The 20,400-nt window shown below is 34.6% G+C and overlaps 1 protein-coding gene across 1 annotated transcript in view; it reads right to left on the bottom strand.

The window, feature by feature from the left end:
- Window positions 1–20,400, bottom strand: part of LOC109087686 (plectin-like) — a 68,335-nt gene that overhangs the window by 13,062 nt on the left and 34,873 nt on the right. Inside the window, exons 10-31 of the mRNA XM_042771986.1 lie at window positions 19,857–19,976; window positions 18,075–18,170; window positions 17,780–17,904; window positions 15,206–15,299; window positions 14,946–15,100; window positions 14,461–14,779; window positions 12,870–12,947; window positions 12,632–12,793; window positions 12,361–12,465; window positions 11,993–12,088; window positions 11,754–11,879; window positions 10,417–10,569; window positions 10,185–10,339; window positions 8,708–8,834; window positions 8,042–8,225; window positions 6,079–6,236; window positions 5,004–5,179; window positions 4,721–4,859; window positions 2,552–2,908; window positions 1,919–2,002; window positions 1,717–1,821; window positions 1,450–1,548 (exon numbers count right to left, since the gene is read on the bottom strand). Coding sequence (XP_042627920.1) covers window positions 1,450–1,548; window positions 1,717–1,821; window positions 1,919–2,002; window positions 2,552–2,908; window positions 4,721–4,859; window positions 5,004–5,179; window positions 6,079–6,236; window positions 8,042–8,225; window positions 8,708–8,834; window positions 10,185–10,339; window positions 10,417–10,569; window positions 11,754–11,879; window positions 11,993–12,088; window positions 12,361–12,465; window positions 12,632–12,793; window positions 12,870–12,947; window positions 14,461–14,779; window positions 14,946–15,100; window positions 15,206–15,299; window positions 17,780–17,904; window positions 18,075–18,170; window positions 19,857–19,976 — 3,213 coding nt within the window. The remainder of the gene's footprint in view (window positions 1–1,449; window positions 1,549–1,716; window positions 1,822–1,918; window positions 2,003–2,551; window positions 2,909–4,720; window positions 4,860–5,003; window positions 5,180–6,078; window positions 6,237–8,041; window positions 8,226–8,707; window positions 8,835–10,184; window positions 10,340–10,416; window positions 10,570–11,753; window positions 11,880–11,992; window positions 12,089–12,360; window positions 12,466–12,631; window positions 12,794–12,869; window positions 12,948–14,460; window positions 14,780–14,945; window positions 15,101–15,205; window positions 15,300–17,779; window positions 17,905–18,074; window positions 18,171–19,856; window positions 19,977–20,400) is intronic.

Genomic DNA, 20,400 nt, shown 5'->3' with positions numbered 1-20,400 from the left:
AAGAATGAGAACTTGATTTGGTGGCCTGAAAAAAGGGTGAGGAGAACAGAACAACTAAAAACCAATAGTACAAGCAAGAACTCCAGTTAGCAATGGAAAGTAAGCTATAAGTGTTCAAAGCAATGATTCAGGCAGACAAGCAGGTCCAGATCCACAGAAAAAGAGGAAACGTTAGTATGAAAAGAACATTTTAAATGACCTTGAAGTATAAAAAATAAGGGCGGTAGGAATCTGATTCTCAAATATGATTATTCACACCTATACAATATATTATTATATTGGAAATTTAGATGATACTATAAAGATTTCAGTCATGAATCTTAACATAAACGCATTAAAATTACTACTACCTCATTATATTTTAGTTATGTATTTTTAGTTATGCAGTGTGGAAACCATTTAAGTCAATTAAAGTAAATGAATTACACAGTCTACCATCATGAGCTTAGAGAATCAGAAAACTACAATGAACAAAAGTACAATAACGTTTAACTAGAAAGGGCAACTCATTTAAGCTTGATGGCAGGAAATGCAGAATATTAATGAAGACGGATACTGGAATATGGATATAGAATTACTAGAGTGTAATGAAAAGTTTTACCTCTTTAGAGCCCAAAAAAGATCAAGCAATTGTCAAGACAAAGCACTGGCAAGCAGTTAAGGGAAGCAAAGAAATCAAAGATTAGGGTTTGAAAGACATACAGTAGTGAGAAAAGAGAAAATATATAGGAAAAGTAGGCCTTATATGACTTGCTTTCCCTAATGTGCATCAGACACTGTCTGACAAACAAATATCAGTGGTGTAATGTAACACAGTAATAATACTTTTAAAAAATATATATATTTTTAATATGTACTCTACTTGCGTTTTGATATTTCTGTCAACTTTCAGCTTTACTCCACTACATTTTCTAATTAAAAATATATACTTTTACACCGATACATTTCCCCGAAGCATATTCGTTACTTACTACAAAAAGTTGGAAGAACACAGACTGAAAGAAAGCAGGTTTGACAAAACAGAGGTCTGGTACTTGCAAGTTTTAATGTTTTCAAATAAATAAAATAAATTGTATCTGCAGATTAATCATTATAAACTATTCTATTTTTATTTTATTGTATTTATTTATTTACAACAATAAATGTGTTAAAAATAAATAAATGAAACTGCCCTTAAAAGCCAATTTAGTTATTAATGCTTAATATTTTAAGCAAGACATAATTAGGACAGGGCAAATTTATTCAACCGGTCACGCATTTCTGAAATACTTTCAGTAAAATACTACTCAAAATAGCTGTATTTGTGTCCAAAGTGACACAGAATAAATGTCGAGTCACCCATACATTAAGTATATCTAGATGTTCTTGTTTGGTGGTTGGTAGGGTTGGTTAATGTTAGTGTGTTGTTGGGTTAGTCTGGTATGAATAGGGTCCCCTGATGTCACGCACCTCCTCGTCCTCGATGCGCCGCTGCGTGTCTGTGATGAACTTGATGTACTGACTGGTCAGCGTCATCAGCTCACTATAGCGAGTTCTCAGAGTGACATACTATGATGACAAAGACAAAGCATTTTGAAAAATGATCATTCAAATCCTATCAGTTAGTAGGATGTATTAGTTTACAAGATAACATAAGTGCACATTTAAAATTATAAACCCCATAGTAACCTTCACAAACATGAGTAATCAAATAATGATCTGTGAGCATTTTCTAACCTCTTGAATGACGTTATCTGAGGCAGACTCCATCTTGGTTTTCTTCAAAGGAGAAGTCAGAGGTTCTACATGAGCTTTGTAGGCAACCAACTGAAGTTCATAGTCCTGGAAAAAATCAAGATTGCAGCACTCCAACCACAAATTGTAGATACATACAGTAAATAAATAAATTTATATACTTTTATAAAACTCTCTCTCTTACCTTAATGGTGTCTATGTAAGCTTTGGCATATTTCTGGCATTCATCAACTTTCTCTTTGTTTTTCTCAATCTCTTCAAGCAGTTTCTGTGAAGGAAAAAGTCAGCATATTATACGTATACCTTTGCAATGGGTTAACAAAATTATTCTTATTGCAATGGATGTCAGAGAACTAATGCACATAAATTATTATTCCAAAAGTGAAACGAGCTTCTTCTGAGATGTAAAACATTTCTCACAAGGTCGTTATCGAGCTTGTTCAATATTACACACATTTTTAGTAACTGGTTGTCTATCTGTAAAAATATCAAGATGTAAATTCTCTGACACTTACTACAATAACACTGTTCATCACTGCAGTTAATAACTCGATGTCACTGTTCATTGTTATTAATATTTTTACTAGGATATTGATATCTAAGTGAGCTGAATGATAAATGGTGGTAAAGTGAGGCAGTTCATAAGTGGGTTCTGGTTGTTACCAATCAAAAAGGCTCCACAAAGACTTTTTAGTGATAACCCATTTTTGAAACGTCAAACAAGTATGAGGTATTGCTCAACCCGTTACCAAAGGATTAACCCAGGGTTAAGCGCCGTGTGAAAACCTCTCTGGAGAAAGCTTGTGTCATTCAGTACCTTCTCCTGTGCCAGTTGTTCTTTGAGCGTCTTGCTGTCGATTATGGGCACAGCCTGGATCTTCTCCTGCCGCTGTTTGGCGTCTGCGATCCAGCGGATGAGCCAGTCGTAGCTCTCCCTGTAGTAGCCCAGCTGCCGGCCCAGCTGCTCGAGCTCGCGCTGCCGCAGGTCGATCTGAGCGAAGACGGCACGCCAGCGGTCCTGCAGGCTGCCCAGCAGCTGCCGGTAGTGATCCAGCTCGGCGTCCCGCTCGCAGTGAACCTGAAGCATGCGGTGGCTGACTGCTGTGGCCTTGGCCAGCTCGCTCTCCATGTCATCAAACACGGGCCTCTGGGTTTCTGCCTCTGAACGCATTCGCTGAACACAAAGGAACAAGCAGACTTAATCCCAGGGTAAATTTGATGTAATTACATTAAACATACTGTACACTAGCAGGTATATATGATTTTCATTAAATTAACTGTGAGCAAACATCCCAACATTCAGTAAAAAGACTTAAAGATGTAGTGTGTTTTTTCCCCTGTTAAAATGCTTTCTTGTTAATTAATATGCGAATGCAAGTGTAAATAATAATTTGTAAGTTGATTTCCACAACACTGTGGCTTGTTTGATTAAGAATCAGTCGACAGAGCCAAACTGACACAACCAATGACATCAGTCAATTACAAATAAAGGGGCAGGACAGTCTGTTTGCCCGACTGTTTGAACGCAGTCATTTCTACCATCTAAAGCTTGGTTTGAACGGGCTTAAAATGCTGAAGACATTTCTAAAGCTGGAAAAGTCATGTAAATTAACAAAATCCTTAAACTCCATGGACATATTTATAAAGAATAGATATTTTTGTAGTTATACCAAGCTCTAAAATATTTGATTGTGTATAAATTGCGAGCACAAACATTTTTAAAAAACCCTATCAGATACCCTTATCCAGTAAACCACAAACAACTGGAAACATCATTAATTGGTTAATAAGATCAGGATCATAGAAGAACATTCAACTCTTAAAAGGGTCATATGATGCAATTTCAAGTTTTCCTTTCTCTTTGGCGTGTTACAAGCTGTTTGTGAACAGATAAGATCCCTAAAGTTGCAAAGACTAAAGTCTCAAACCCAAAGAGGATATTCTTTATAAAAGTTAAGACTTGTCCACGCCCTACTAAAACGCCTTGTTTAAACACGCCCCACATATCTACGTCACTGTGTGGGAAGATTTGCATAATGCCACCTAAATGTTCACATAAAGAAAGGCGGGCGTAATTTTTATTCTCACTGTAGTATTGTTGCTGCCGTCATGTCGTATAGAAGCTGTGTGTTTCATTGTGAAAGCGAAACTACTTTGTTTGGCCTTCCAAAAGTGGACACAACTAGAAACCAGTGGTTAAGTTGTATTTACAACACTGTTCTAGAACAGTCCAACCCAAATATTTAGATGTGTGCAGCGCATTTAACGGAGGACTGTTTCCTGATCTGCCAGCTGTTCTGACTCACAGTCTGTAAGTATGTTTTCATATTTAAAGAATTTGTCAATGATGATTCAAACGTGAGATTTGAGAAGTGTAGAGTAGCGCTTGTTGTTTGTTGTTTGTTGTTTCTCCGATCACAAATGCAGACATGGTTTTATGTTTACGCGGCGCAATGCGTAACGCATGCGTAAAAACACAGTATAAGTCATTATAATCAGTAATTATGTCCCCACTGGATGCAACAAATGCTTCGTTCGTAAAGGGTTTTATTGGTTTTGTCTTGTCGTGCCGGGACACGGCATCACAGTATGTTAAGGAGCGTAACATTTCCGTCACACGCTTGAGGCATTCAGCCAATCACAATGAACTGGATAGCTGGCCAATCACAGCACACCTCGCTTTTCAGAACAATGAGCTTTGTAAAAACAACACGTTTCAGAAAGGCGGGGCATAGCGGAGAAATAACGTTTTTTGAACCGTAAACAGCATAAACACATTTCATTACACCAACTACACAAAATAATGTTCTTTTTTTAGCAACGTCATATGACCCAATTAAAACTTCAGGAATCCTAAAACAGAATTAACAGAATCTAGGAATGTCGGTCCTTTGAATATTATTGTGGTTGAGAAGCACTGACCTATATTGTAGTACATATTTAATAAATGGTACAGTTCAACCAGTAAGTGAACATTAAATATTACCTTGAGCTCAGAGCTGTAGTTCTCCACCTCCTGGACGTTTGTAGGAACCGTGTGAACCTCACGCAGACGATTCTCGTATTTCTTCACCACATCTTCTGCTCCTTGTGTATTCCGGATCACGATTTCTATTGTCTTAAGTCTACAGAAAAAAGAATTGCCTTGATCTGATCTTATGCTTAATTGAAAATTCTCAGTACACAATAATTCACACAAATTAATACGAGTCAGAACAGCAGTCAAGCAGCAGTGGATGTGCCATTCAAAGACAAATACTGCTCCTTACTTCTCCAGGTAGACTGAGGACAGGTTGTAGGTTTGGTCCATCTTCTGCAGGGTGATGTCCAGCTCTGAGCGCAGGACTGGAGTGCTGGACTGCTCCGGAGAGGACAGCACCTCCTCAGCTTTCTGAGACACTCGGTCCAGGTTCTTCTTAATTCCTTCCAGCTCTATATGCACTTTCTGTTTGAGCCAGAAACAAAAACACAATGATTCATTCGGTTAAATATGAAAAAAGACCATGGTCCAAGTCATAGTTCACATCATAATCAAAAGAAAAAATAAGGAATTATATTCAGGGTACAGTTATTTAAAAAGCTGAAATTTAAAACCATTAAAAAAGAATTTTATTGCTTGAAATAAAATAAAAGTTAACTGAAATAAAATAAAATATAAAAACAATATAACACTAATTACTAAAATAACTGAAACTGAAATAAAAATGTCTAATATCTATACACACACACATTATATATATATATATATATATAAAATTGCTAAAATTTTAACTAAACTTAAAATGAAATATATATATATATATATTATATATTTATATATAAATTGCTACAATTTTATAAACTTAAAATGAAAATGGAAAATGGAAAAATAACTGATTCAAAATATTAATAACAACTGTAATTGTATATCAGACGCACTAAAATATATATATATATATTTTTTCACATTATGTCATTATTTTCAGGACAATTAAGCACAAATTTTAATACCGTAATGGGTTAAAATCTCATTTCTCTGATTTATTTAAGTCTCATATTGTTTTAGTATTTGTTGTTCTGTCTTTAATTTATTTTGTATTACAGTAATAAGCATTTAATGAGAATCACAATGAGAAACACAAAATAAGCTAACAATTTTCTTTTGGATCCATCACAATAATAATAACATTTAGTAAAACATGCTTCAAAAATAAAGTCACAAAGCAAAAACTCTTTTTATGATTTTGGGGGTGTGTTCTTAAAATTCTCCCATTTCAAAAATATGATGTAAATATGTATACACATAGTTCAGTTGCAAAAGAGTTTTAACCGGATACAATAAAAAGAAAGAGTTTTGTGTCGTACTTTCTGATCGCCAGTTTTCTGAATGCAGTCTCTGAGCGGATCTTTATCCACAGGTTGCCGGATACGAGCCACCGTACGAGACTCACAGTCTTCGATCTGCAGCCGCAGGTTTTTGACTTGAGTGATGTATGACTTGCATATGGATTCATCCTGCTCGCCTGTGAAGAGAAATAATTCTTATTATGTCTATAAACAGACAACTGTTTATCTCTCCCTCTATCAGTGCACTTCAGCCAACATTCATGACACTTAATCACGTCACATACATTCCATCCGTGTTAGTGGCTTACATTTCATCCCAAAATCAAAAGACAAAAATATATTGTGCATGAAGAAAATTAGGCCTATTTTGAGGACTGTAAAATAAAACAGTACAGTTTGTTTCATTGCATTATTATTATTTTTTGTATGTAAATAAAAGAAAGAACAAGCACTACCATGATGCAAAATAGATAGATCGATAAATAGATAGATTATTTTAAATAATGACAATAACACAACAAAACTCACAAAACTTGAACTTATATTAAAATAAAATTTTATATACATACAGTACAGGTCAAAAGTCTGGAAACATTACTATTTTTAATGTTTTTGAAAGAAGTTTCTTCTGCTCATCAAGCCTGCATTTATTTGATCAAAAATACAGAAAAAAAATGTAATATTGTGATATATTATTACAATTTAAAATAATTGTTTTTTAAATGTATTATACTTTAAATTATCATTTATTTCTGTGATGCAAAGCTGAATTTTTAGGATCATTATCACATGATCCTTTAGAAATCATTCTAATATGATGATTCATTATCAAAGTTGGAAACAGTTCTGCTGCTTAATATTTTTTCAGAACATGTGATACTTTTTTAGGATACTTTGATGAATAAAAAGTAAAAAAAAAAAAAAAACTGTGTTTTTAAAATATAAATATTTTGTAATAACAATATACATACTGGTCAGTAATTTGGGGTCAGTAATTTTTTTTCTTTCTTTTTTTAAATAAAATCAATACTTTTATTCAGCAAGGATGTGTTAAATTGATAAAAAGTGATAGTAAAGAAAATATATTATTAGAATATATATTATTAGAATTTTTTTTTTATTTTGAATAAATGCAGTTCTTTTTAACCTTTTATTCATCAAATATATTAGACAGCAGAACTGTTTTTCCAACACTCATAATAAATCAGAATATTAGAATGATTTCTAAATGATCATGTGATAGACTGGATGTAACATGTGACACTGAAGGCTGGAGTAATGATGCTGAAAATTCAGCTTTGCATCACAGGAATAAATTATTTTTTTAAAGTATATTCAAATAGAAAACTATTATTTTAAGTTGTAATAATATTTCACAATATTACTGTTTTTTCTGTATTTTTGATCAAATAAATGCAGGCTTGATGAGCAGAAGAAACTTCTTTCAAAAACATTAAAAATAGTAATGTTTCCAAACTTTTGACCTGTACTGTATATATATATATATATATAGTATGAAATATATATATATATATATATATATATATATATAATTAATTTTCTTTTATTTATTATTTTTTTTTATATAACCCTGACTGGTCATGGTCCTGAAATATTTCACCCATTTGGATGGCATCTAAAGGACAGCCATATATGAACTAAACAGCTTCAGAAATGCATCGTTTGACAGGGCTGTGTTTTTCCTCTACATTACATGCACACTCTGTAGAGATGTGCCATTAGCTAAAGCACAGGAAATGCACGACGACAAAAGCTGACACAACATGTTTTTCCATTATAAAGCAGCTCGTCCATGATAACCAAACTCTGCTCATCAGGCCAGCAGGAGCACAAGACTCACCCTGCGCTCTGACAGCTGCTCCTGAAACGTGAATTCAACAGTTACACAACATAAACTAAAACCCTCGTGTTTCAGCGTTTCATGGCATCAGAGGGCTCTGTCAGGGGCTCGTGTCTGTACCTTTCTCCAGGGTGCGGAGCAGGCTGTCGTAATGCTGTACGGTCTCCTTATAGTCCCTCTCGATCTGAATGTTGTCAGAGGAGTCGAAAAGCTTGGAGTCCTGGCCGTCTTTGAGGAAGTCCTGATAGTGCAGCTGGAGGTTCCTCAGCATCAGCTGGTACTCGTCTGTTTTCATCGTCTTGAACTGAAACATAAGAGGACTCTTAGCTGCTTTTACATTCACAATGGTTATATGTATTTTCATCTTTCCCTGAAGTACTGTGATTATTGCAGTGACAGAATCTCAATAATACTTTATTCTCGTCTGAAATCTATTGCAAAACCATTCTCAGATGTTAAAACAGCAGAATCATGTCTACTCTTTAATTCATTTAGAAGAGCTGTTATTCAATAAAGCAATTGTCCTTGTTTACCATCTATTTCCTAAATATAACTCGGTCGGTCTGCAACACAACAATCAAGTTACTGAATTAGTTACAGGGTGGAGTTTACTGTAGAACATGTTTCCTTGCTTTTGCATTGAGAGAGTGAAATAACCAGTCAGTACATTTACTCCTATAACCACGGATCATCATACATTATCTGTCAACTTAATGGCTAAATCATCAATTAATGACTAAACCACAGAGGTATGTGTTTATGTCATGAATGAAGTGTAGAACGGACCATGGTGATGTTCCAGGAGCGGATGAGATAGATGTCTTTCATCAGGTACTGCCAGGACAGCAGACTCCTGAGGTCAGCGTGAAGCTCCTGCCACAGCGTCAGAGTCTGCTGGTGACCGGCCTCCAGACTGACAGAAACATCAACACAACATCACGCTCAAAAGAGAAATCTGTGATTCTTTACAGACATACAGAACCTAGACAGCATTTTTAGTCATTAAGATGTTAGCTTTCAACTATACTGAAAACAGTTGATCTTGTTAGTTGAGTCGTTAATGAAATTACTGCCAATGGAGAGCATTTCCATTCAGTACCATCTTAGTGAAGATGCTTTCTATGTAGGCAGCCGTTAACTTAAACTAAAATCATAAGAAAACAATTTCATTACTTGGAAAACAAACAAACAAACAAAACTTAAATGTATTTTATTTCAGCTAGCTGTCAAGACGAGTCTCTTTTTTATTTAATTTAACTTGTACTAAAATAACTACAACTTAATTAAAATATAGACATCATTTAAAAAAAAAGACAAAAAACAAATTACTAAAACTACATTTAAAATAAAAAACAGAAAACAGAAAAAAAAAAAAATTCAAAAGTTATAATAGTATCTTATATAAGTGTTTTATTTCGACTAGTTGCCAAGGCAACATTTCTCATTTTTATTTAAATGTGAAGTATTAAAACACCTAAAACTAAATAAACTAAAAATATAAATAAACTAAAAACTAAAACTAATAAATACTATCTAGACAAATAAAAAACACTAATAAAAATAACAAAAATACAGAACAAAATGACTAAAACTTGAAAACAGAAATGATAAAACTCTAAATCTAATTTAAAATATTATGAAAGTATATAGTGGTACATCAATGAAATATAAAAATATAAACTAACTCAAAATATTAATAAAAACCTATAACTGTATAGTGGTATTTTATTTCAGTTAGTTGCCGAGGCAACATTTTCTCATATTGGTTTTTAGTTAAAAAGCTAACTAAACTAAAACAAATAAATTAAAATTAATAAAAAACTATATATGCACACTTAAAAAACACTAATAAAAATTTACAAAAAATATATAATAGTACATCAATGAAACCAAAAATTATATTATATAATTAATTTTAAAACTATAATTGTATCTAACAGAGGTATTTAACAGCTAGCTGCCAAGGCAACATTTCTCATATTTGTAGAATTAAATTTGAAGTACTTAACTAAATAGACTAAAAATACTATATATGCATAAGAAAGAAAAACACTAATAAAAATGACAAAAAATAAAGCAAAATTACTAAAACTTGATTAACTAAAACTTTAATAAGATCTGGAAAACACAGAATCAAAATCTAACTCAAAACATTGTCGAATCCTGTAATAGTATATCATTACACTGGTAGGCAGTAAACAGCAATGTGTGTTTGAAGTGCTCCAGAAAACACTGCTTTCACAGTGTAGTGTGTATAATGTACCTGGACACGCTCTCCACAGCCTCCTTGTTGACGGGCGGCACGAGGAAGCAGATGGACGGCACCACGGCCTCGTTCCCCGAGCGGTTCAGAACCTTCCACCTGAAGGGCTGTGAGTTATTGATGAGCGCGCACTCGTCGCCCTTGTGCATGGTGATCTGTCAGGAGAAACAGGGTCAAGCGTGCAGCACAAGCACTCTGTGAGCGTGTGTGACAGGTGACAGCGAGTCTCTACCTCCATCTGTTTGAAGTCACACACAGCTTGGATGGGCAGCTTTCCTCTGAAGGGGCTGGTGGGGTCGCGCGGCTTCAGCTGGACGATGGACTTGGCTCTCTTGTTCAGACTGGCGACGTCAGACTTGAACTCGTTCAGCTGCTCTCTTTCCTCCTGTGGGCAAACTCACTTAGTTAGCTTAAAGCTACTTATTCATTTCACTTTTTTATTTTTATAGTGTTATAAGAAATATCGGTAACACTTTACAACAAGGTTCCATTAGTTAATGTTAGCTAATATATTAACTAACATGAACAAACGGTGAACAATTCATTTATCACAGTATTTTTGAATCTTTGTAAATGTTAATTAATGAAAATACACTCATTAATTGTTAATTCATGTTAATTGACAGTGCATTAACTAATGTTAACAAGCACAACTTTTGATTTTAATAATGCAATAGTAAATGTTGAAATTGTTAATAAATGCTGTAGAAGTCTTGTTAATTCTTAGTTCATGTTGACTTAAGTAGTTAACTAATGATATTTATTGTAAGTGTTACCAAAAATAATATCCTTCTAAGATTCAAGTGATCGTACCTGCATAGCTGTTGTTAAATTAATAAATAAGTTTACCAAAAAAATTTTAAAGTTTGATGGTTTAACGTTTGAAAACAAAGACATTAAGACAACTTAATATTACAGGTCTAATGTCAAATAAATAAATAATATTATGATGTATTTTTGTTAAATACTCATTTTTTATTTTAGTATTACAATAGTAATATTTATTATTTTGTTTTGATTCAGCAATTGTTATTTATATTTATATAGTAATATAATAATAACAATAATAATAGAACAACAATAATACTTTTCTTAAATACTAATTTTTTTTTATTTTAGTTAAATATTACAACAGTAATATTTCTCATTTTGATCAGATTTAGTAAATTTTATATTATTATTATTATTATTTATAACCATATATATATATATATATATATATATATATATATATATATATATATATATATATATATATATATATATATATATATATATATATATATATATATATATATATATATATTCACAAAATTGTGGCCACACTGTTCAGCCCTACAAACAAGATTATTTTTAAACTGCATTTTAAATCACAATTTGTATCAGATAATTCGCAATTCAATTTCTTTCCAAAAATCATGCTACAATACTGTGACATCAGTCTCGCAATATTACAGTAAATGTTTGTAGTAAGCAATCTCTACCAATAACTGTACACTTGCAAAAAAAAACACAGCATTACAGTTTAGTTTTTATAAGGCATCCACTGACAACGAAAAGCAAACTCACAACAGCGTCCTGCAGTAGATCCTCCAGACGAGTGGAAGTGGTGCTGCGGTCACACATGTACTTCTTCTTCATGGTCTCCTGCATCTTCTTCATCCTCTCCTCAGCATCTCTCACATCAGCAAAGAACTACGAGTAAAACAGGAGGAGAAAGAGAAGAATACTGCTTATACATGATTGACCAACAACGATTTGCACATGGTTGTTACATTATATTGGACAGGCATCTGATGATGCTGTACCTGGAAGTACGCCGTGTTCTCTTTGAGATGAGTTTCAATGCAGCAGCACACCTGGAGGATCCAGCTCCACTGCGTCTGCAGAGCTGCGGTGAAGGCCTAAAGATCAACAACACACACGTAACACTTACAACATCCACTAGTGTTCAGAACTGTTTATAATAATCAGAAGTGTTTCTTGAGCAGCAAATCATCATATTAGAATGATTTCTGAAGGCCCATGTGACACTGAAGACTGAGTAATGATGCTTAACATTCTGCTTATAAATTACATTTTTTAATTCTAATAATATTTCATATTTTTTTTACTGCACTATTTATCAAATAAATGCAGTCTTGGTGAGCAGAAACATTAATAGTTGACTCCGTACCTCGACAGTCTTCTTGCCTGGATGTCCGTCTTTGATGAGTCTGTCTCCAGTGGCCTGGATGTCATTGATTTTCTTCTCTCTAAGTTCCAGTTCTCGCATGAGTCCCTGAGGATTTAATTAAACCATGAGAAACTATCCAAACTGTACAATATTCTCCATTTACACCTGGTCAAACCGTCAGAGCAACAAGTCTTGCAGCAGCCTATTTATTAACCAATTACAGGCAGACCCCTAAACAGAGAATCAGGATTATAAAACACTCTGCACTTACGGAGTAGTTCTCTTTCTTTGCAGCCATGTTGGTGTTGCGCTCGCTCCAGTCGTAGTTGATCTCCTCTTCCTCTTTGTCATTGAGCCACATCAGTTCCTTGGTGGCGGCGCTGACGAAGTTATACAGCTGGTCGAGATTTCTCAGACGGAACTTGGAGTTGTTCTAGAGAGAAGAAAGACTTATGAGGACATTCTGCAAGGCCTAGTGTTTTTTAATAGCTACCGGTTAAAACACTCACCAGGAGTCTGTTGTACTGCAGATCAAGTTTGCCCAGATATTCTCTGTATGTGCCTTTACTAAGAGGCGAGAGCTGGTTCTGAAACACACAAGCAGGTAGAGATGTCACAAGAGACCATCTTAGAAGACAAAATGAACCATTTTCTTAATTTAAGCATTTAAAGCAGCAGAACATTAGCGTCCATTGGTGACAATGTAGTCATTATTATATTTATCTATGTAGTTATCATTCTTAATGTAAATGGGCCTATATAGTTGCATTTAGCAGATTAAATCTGGCCGACAATATAGTTTGCATTTCACGTCAATGTAAACAATCAAGCTGTTAAAATGAGCTATGTAGCAGTATAACTGCTTTACATGAGTACACTGTGCATATGTGGGTAAAAGTGTATTTATATATCCAACTTTATATATAGAGCTGTGTTATAATATAGTTACATGATGTAATAAACAATCAAGCAGTTGAGATGTATGTGAGTAAAGTTGGATATACTTACAGTAATTGGTAATTAATTTTAGTTATTAATTCACATAATATTTTTTTTTAACCAGGATTTATTTATTTTTTTAAAGTGGGGAAATAGAAAATATGTTTGAGGGAAAGGAGTGAAAATCTGGCAAATGTAACACATATGATTAATTGTTTATTTAAAGATCATTTGGCATATTCATGGTGAGAAACAAGTGAAAAATAGAAAACGTAAAGAAAGAAATAAACAGCTTTTAACTTTATAAAACAACAATAAAAAAGGCAAATAAAACATTTTTATTTTTAAAAAACAGGTTTAATCAATGATAAAAGATAAACATTTTGTAACACTTAAAGCCTTTATGTATAATACATTATAAAGGGTTATAAAAGGCTATAATGCATTATAATTATTCATTATTAATGTTTGTTGTAATGCATAATTCATTTTTGTTAATAATTATAACCAAATTAAAAAAGGCGTAAATAAAAAATAAAATAAAAGGCATAGTGTAGCAATGAACTGACAAGTGTTATAATGTATTAACTAAGTTTACAATTGTTCATGAGATCGTACAATGCATTATAAGGTGCATTACAAGGCATAATTAATGTATTATAACTACTTTTGGTTACACTTCTCAACTACTTCTTAACTCTTAACTAGTTGCTTATTAACATGCATACTACTAGAATATTAGCCATTTATTAGTACTAATTAAGCACAAATTAATGGCTTATTGAACATGACCTTATTCTACATCCCTAATCCTACCCAATACCTAAACTTAATAACTACCTCACCATTAATAAGCAAATTAGGAATTTACTGAGGGAAAAAGTCATAGTTAATAGTGAATTAGTGTTCCTTATTCTAAAGTGTTACCCTACTTTTATAATGCATTGTACATACAGTGTTTAAGCTTTGATTAAAAATATAAATCTGGTTTCACTTCAAATAAGTGTCAACTGAAAAGTAAAGAGTCCTAGTGTAGTTTGAGACGTCACAGTCCATCAAAATATGCTTCAGAGATTATGGATGCATATTTAATATGGAAACACTCTTTTAGTAAAAGTAGTTAAGAGTTTCAAAATGAAATAAATAAACAAACAAAAGTACCTCATCTGTTCGTGCACGCTCGATCTTAGCCCTGAAGTCCTCAATGGTTTGTTGAAGTCCTCTGTGGCTGCCCAGCTGAGACTCCACAGAGGGAAGATCGATGCCCCACTCGGCCGTATCGATCCGCCGCTGGTTCTCCTCCACCCAGGATAACAGGTCCTGCGCGTAACGCAGGGTGACCTCATCGAGCTCGGGCCGCGCGCGCTGCACAGGCTCATGGGATGTGATGGAGACATGAGAGACAGTGCTGATGCTGGACTTAAGTCTCAAATTGTAGTCACTGCGCAGGTTCACCAAGCGCTCGTGTAAGTGGTAGACCCTGAGAAAAGAAAACCGCTGTTATTCGGTTTGCTTGCATTGTTTGTTATATAATGATATAGTTCTTTCATCAAACAGAATTCCTTGCAGGTCCAAAGGGGAAAGGAATATCCCTTTTTAATATACTGAAGGCTACTGGAAGAAGGTTTTCCACTATATGGACTCGCCTGCGATACATCTGCTCCCCCTGTAGGTGGCGCCCGTCTTTGAGCAACTGAACGTCGTTGAAGAGGAGCCGGATCATGCCGTCGGCTTTGTCCAGATCCCTCTCTACCTCAACCGTGTGCTGCGCTGGTTTCCTGGCATTTAGGAGACGGATATCCTGCAGCAAAAGTCAAAGTCACTACAGTGCAAAGTCTATACAGCAGCTTCACAGTTTAAGCGAATAGTAACTGTGTGAGTGTGTTTTGAGTAAGAATAATCTCACCGTCTGCAGCAGAGACTCAGTCTGCTTGAGCTGTTCCTCACACATGCCTGATTCCACCTGCACTTTTCTGACGATCTGCTGGAGACGCTCTAACCTGGAAATGATCAGAGTTCGCAGACATTTAAATATTTTTTTTTTCTAAATTGGCAGTTCGTGATCAGAATAAGCTGCAATGAGGGCCAGGCATTGTCCCGATTAGTCAAAGGTCTGATGTACGCCAGACAATTACACAAACGACTGGAAGATTTTTCAATAAAATCAAGGGACAGGATTTTCAATGCAATAAAACAAACATATATGTTAAACACTATTTTAATTTTGAAACAAATGAGAAAAATATGATGTGAAATAACTTCAAATAACTAAAATAGGTTACACTTTATTTTAAGGTGTCCTAGTTACAGTGTAATTATACATTTAAGTACTGAGTGATATTAATTAACTACATTTACTTACTATATGGTTAGGTTTAGGATTCGGGTTTGGCTTAGGGTTACATGCATGTAATTATGCATAATTAATTGTTATTATAATATAAAGTACATGCAACGTGTAACAAGGACACCTTAAAATAAAGTGTTACCCTAAAATCACCTGGATATTAGTTGGTTAAAAACAAGCCACAAAAAAGCATGTATAAGGAAACTCACTGTTTTTCACAACGAAGCAAATACTCTAAACGATATGGGTCTGTCAAAAAGGCCATTTTTAAAGTCCAACGGCATGCAAGACTCTCCTCAAAATGCATAAAAAAACATGTTTTTCTTGTTATAATCCTGTCATGGGACTCGGACAGACCAAACCACAGCCAGGATGAAGTTGTTATGGTGCATGGTCAGCCATTCCACAGCCCATAAAGAAACTGTGTGCTACATTTATTACTCTCGTCCAGCATTGTCTTGTGACAGGGGACGTGTCCCGTTTTGGATGAAACTCCCTCTCCTTCAAGATGATGGATATTGATAACTATTTCATTTCATTTAGTGCAGAACATAATCGCAACATTCTCTTTCGGCCTCATTGACAGTAAACTTGCTACAATACACTGCTTCACAGAAACTGAATGGAAATGCATTTATTTGGAAGTCACTATATGATGAATACAGATTCATCAGTCTCTATATAACTTGGAAGGTTAAAGAGTTTTTTAAAGTTTGGAGTTGTCATTAAAGGTGTAATAATGTCACTAAGCCAAACCAAAAACGTTTTACAACTAAAACAGAAACACAAACTACTTTCTCCGTTTTCCTCGCAAAACTCAAGTATTTCACAAAATGTTCAAGGTTTCTTTCATCAAAACAGCTGTAATTTAGTTCTCCTTTGTACTTCTATATGTACATTTTCTTTCTCCTTCTATATGTTATGATTGGCCAGATGCTTCACATGTGAGACTGTAGTTCACACTGTCACTTATTAGAGTACTGCTGAACACTGAACAGGTATTAATATGTAAACAGTTTATGGTTACGACACTTTCAAATGCTTAAACAATAAATCTAGTGATGACAATACAGACATAGGGCCCTATTTTAACGATCTAAATGCAGTGTAAAGCATACGGTGCAGGTGCATTCAGGGTGTATCCAAATCCACTTTTGCTATTTTAACGATGGAAAAACGGTTGGCGCGTCGTGCGCATGGTCTAAATGGGTTGTCCCTATTCTCTTAATGAGTAATGGGTGTTTTTTGGGCGTAAGGTGCAATAAACCAATCAGAGTATCATCTTTCATTCCCTTTAAGAGCCAGTTGTGCTCGTGCCATGACGGATTTGCTATTTACACGGCGGAATTTGGCAAGCGCAAAGACAGAACGCGTCTCCGAGATGAAACGGAGCTGCTCGTGTGCGAGCAAATAGATAGCCTAATTCTGATACATGCGATGACTATCCATTATGAAATGTAGGTATTTTTATATTTAATTAGCCTACAAAAAATTCTTATGCATTGCAATCCTTTAATTTTTAATATTTGGCATGTTTGTGTGCTGCCGTGCGTCCCTGTGTTTAATAAGCAGCGCGTACGCGCGTTGTGGACCTGCCTATACTAACACGCTCTTTAAATAACAAAGAAAAAACATCGCGCCAGACTTTAGACCAGGTTTTAGTTGGTCAATGGCACAGTTTATTTCAGTTGCCTCAAAATAGCAATGTGCCAGCAATGCGCCTGAACACACCTCATTTTCAGATCAGCACGGCCATGAGAGCACAAATGGGCACAAATGCATTTGCTAATTAAACGACGTGGCGCTGGATGGGGAAATGCGATTAAAAGATGATTAAAAGATGAAGAAGAGTAAAGCTCCGTCTGTGGATGTCACTTTTTGATATTTGATATTTTCTATCGAACACAGTAAAAAAATACATTTTAAGTACTGAAGACCACATTGAGATCTGGTACAGATAGGTAGCATCGTATCATTCTCACACAGCTCTCATTAGTCTAGAATGGTCTTCATTGTGAGTTATAATGACTGGCCGACGGTTTTATTCTAGTCAGGCTGTCGTTTTTTTACACACACACTACATATTCTCGATGACCACAAAATAAAAGCCATGACAAAACTAAGGCTCCTCACCTCTCAAACTCTATTCGGAGCAGTCTCTCCCTCTCCAGAATAGCCACATGTAGACGCCCCCATTCCTTCTCAACGACAATATGAAAAAAACCAGGAACAACCACCACACCACCATCAACAACACTCTGTGGGCAAATAATGGTAAAACATGTTAAGAGAGAAGAAACAAATCATTATACAGATTTAAAACACTTTCGCTTTACCAACTGGTGAACTAAAATTATTTTCACGTCTCATGCTACATGTTTAAATCTCCATGACTGTAGCAGAACATATTCGGATCCTGTGTACCAACCTCAAAGGACTGGTAGAGGTGTTTGGAGTGGCTCTTGTCTGACTCTTTGGCGGGAAGCTCTGTTTCTTTAAATTTCAGAAACTGACGCCACAGAATCTACAATATGAGCAAAGAAGCAAATTAATAAATAAACACAGAAATCTGACACAGTGCAATAATTTGAGATTAACTAAGACCAAAACTATAACCATAAAACACATCTTCATTACTTGAAATAAAATAGACTTTGAATGAAATAAAATGTAAAATAATATAAAAAATAACCTTTTACCTTATTTTATTTTAGCCAAAGTACTAAAATAACTGAAACTAAAGTTATTATGACATTTAATGAACTGTAATACTTTATATATTAACTGTACTATAACTGTAACACAACTGTAAAAAAAAAAAACAGTAATAAAAATAACCAAAATGTACAACAAAATTACTAAAACTTTTGCTACAATTAAAATGTAAGCAGAACATCAAAATAACATCAAAAATTACAATGAAAATAAATTAACAATAAAATAACACTAAGGCGGTAACAGTGTGGTAATCAACTGATGCTGGAATATAAAGTGTTCAAGAAACAGTGTGACCCTCGATAACCCTGAGCAGGTAGATCTGAATGGTTCAGTAACCATTTGTCAAAAGCACCTGCTCTTTGTTATTCCTGTAACACAGAGTGGAATGATTGAGAATAAGCTCCACAAAGCTGGTAATATAAGTAGCAGCTTTCAGATCAAGATGATACACATCACATAACCGCTCCAAGCTGATGAGACACAGCCATAGAAACTCAGACAAAGCAGCTCAAAGCCAGAACACTGCTCTCCGTGATGCGGTGTCATATGACATGACTCATGCTCTGCAAAGAAGGGTTTTTTCCAGTAACATACCATCAGATGTTATGGACAGTGTTGGGCTAAACTTTTACATTGTTTACCAAGCTACAAGCTAATCACTGTTTTATTTTTATTATTTTATTTATATTTATATTTTATTTTTAAAACTATATTCAAACAATTTCAAATGGAAACACTTGAACAGATTAATATTCATTAAATACAACTAATAAACTAGACACAATCTAATTTACATAACTGAGGCAAAAACAGTAATGTACTGCTGCAATATTTAAAATAAAATAAAATAAAATAAAATAAAATAAAAAAAATTTGGAGCCATAATACATAACATGAAATTAATGACTAGGAAATAAAATAAAATAAAATAAAATAAAATAAAATAAAATAAAATAAAATAAAATAAAATAAAGCACAAATAATTGTTTGAACCTTGAAATGCCATGTAAAATGAATGAGTATGAAATAATAAAATTAAATAAATATTGCAATGCAAATATTTGCCTGAACCATGAAATTTAATAAATAAATTAAATTAAATAAAATACAATTCTAACTTAGACCATTTCAAATTTCTATGCTGGCTATAATAGTTAGTGTTCATTTGGTGCTGGTCTAAGTGTTAAATCTGCATAACCATGTTGCTGATGAGCAAAACTTAACTAGTGAATCTGGTTGAGCAGTTTGGATTTTTTTTCTGGTTAAAGTAGTTAAAACTACACCATTCTATGCAGTCTCCAAATCGCAGCATATGCTGGCGACCAACTTAGCTGGTCCTTTAAAGGACAGTTACCCAGATAATTCAACACAAAACCAATGTGCAAATCACAGACAGCACAGCACAACAGATAATGAAGACCGCAATACATTCAATAACTGAATACAAACAGAGTAACTAGTAGCAACCCAGACCACACAACAGCAGACTCACCTCGACCTCCTCATAGCTGCTGGGAAACTTCCTCTCCTCGAAGATGAGTATATGATGTCTGATCCACTGGAGAAGAATGGTGACCAGCTCATAATACTCATGCCAGTGGACCTCCAACGCCTGCAGCCGGGAACAAAACCACACAAAAACTATTCAGAGGAGAACAGGAAAGCTCTTTTGCCACTAAGTCACTTACCACATTCACTCAATTAGGTGTCAACAATCGTAGCCTTGTCTGATAACAGCATTTGAAGGGAGGGATGAATCAAAGTACAGAAACAGCTGATACAGGTTTATTGACAGTTTGTGACACAGCTCACAGATCGTCTAATTCTCTTCTCATAACAGATGCTGATGGTGTGAAGGAGGAATGAAGTAAGCTGCATCTGACAGCAGCTGGATGGTGTTATATAAGGGTGGGTGGCAGAGATCCAGATCACACAACATCTATTACCTCGTCAAGTTTATATTCCTAAACCTCCTATCCTTCTTTAAGGTGTAAACAAGGAAAGAGGTGAAAGAGGAGCCTTATGTTATTTTGTAA

This window comes from Cyprinus carpio, chromosome A16, assembly GCF_018340385.1.
Source record: "Cyprinus carpio isolate SPL01 chromosome A16, ASM1834038v1, whole genome shotgun sequence".
Lineage (NCBI taxonomy): Eukaryota > Metazoa > Chordata > Actinopteri > Cypriniformes > Cyprinidae > Cyprinus > Cyprinus carpio.
This window is presented reverse-complemented; position numbering and strand designations above follow the sequence as displayed.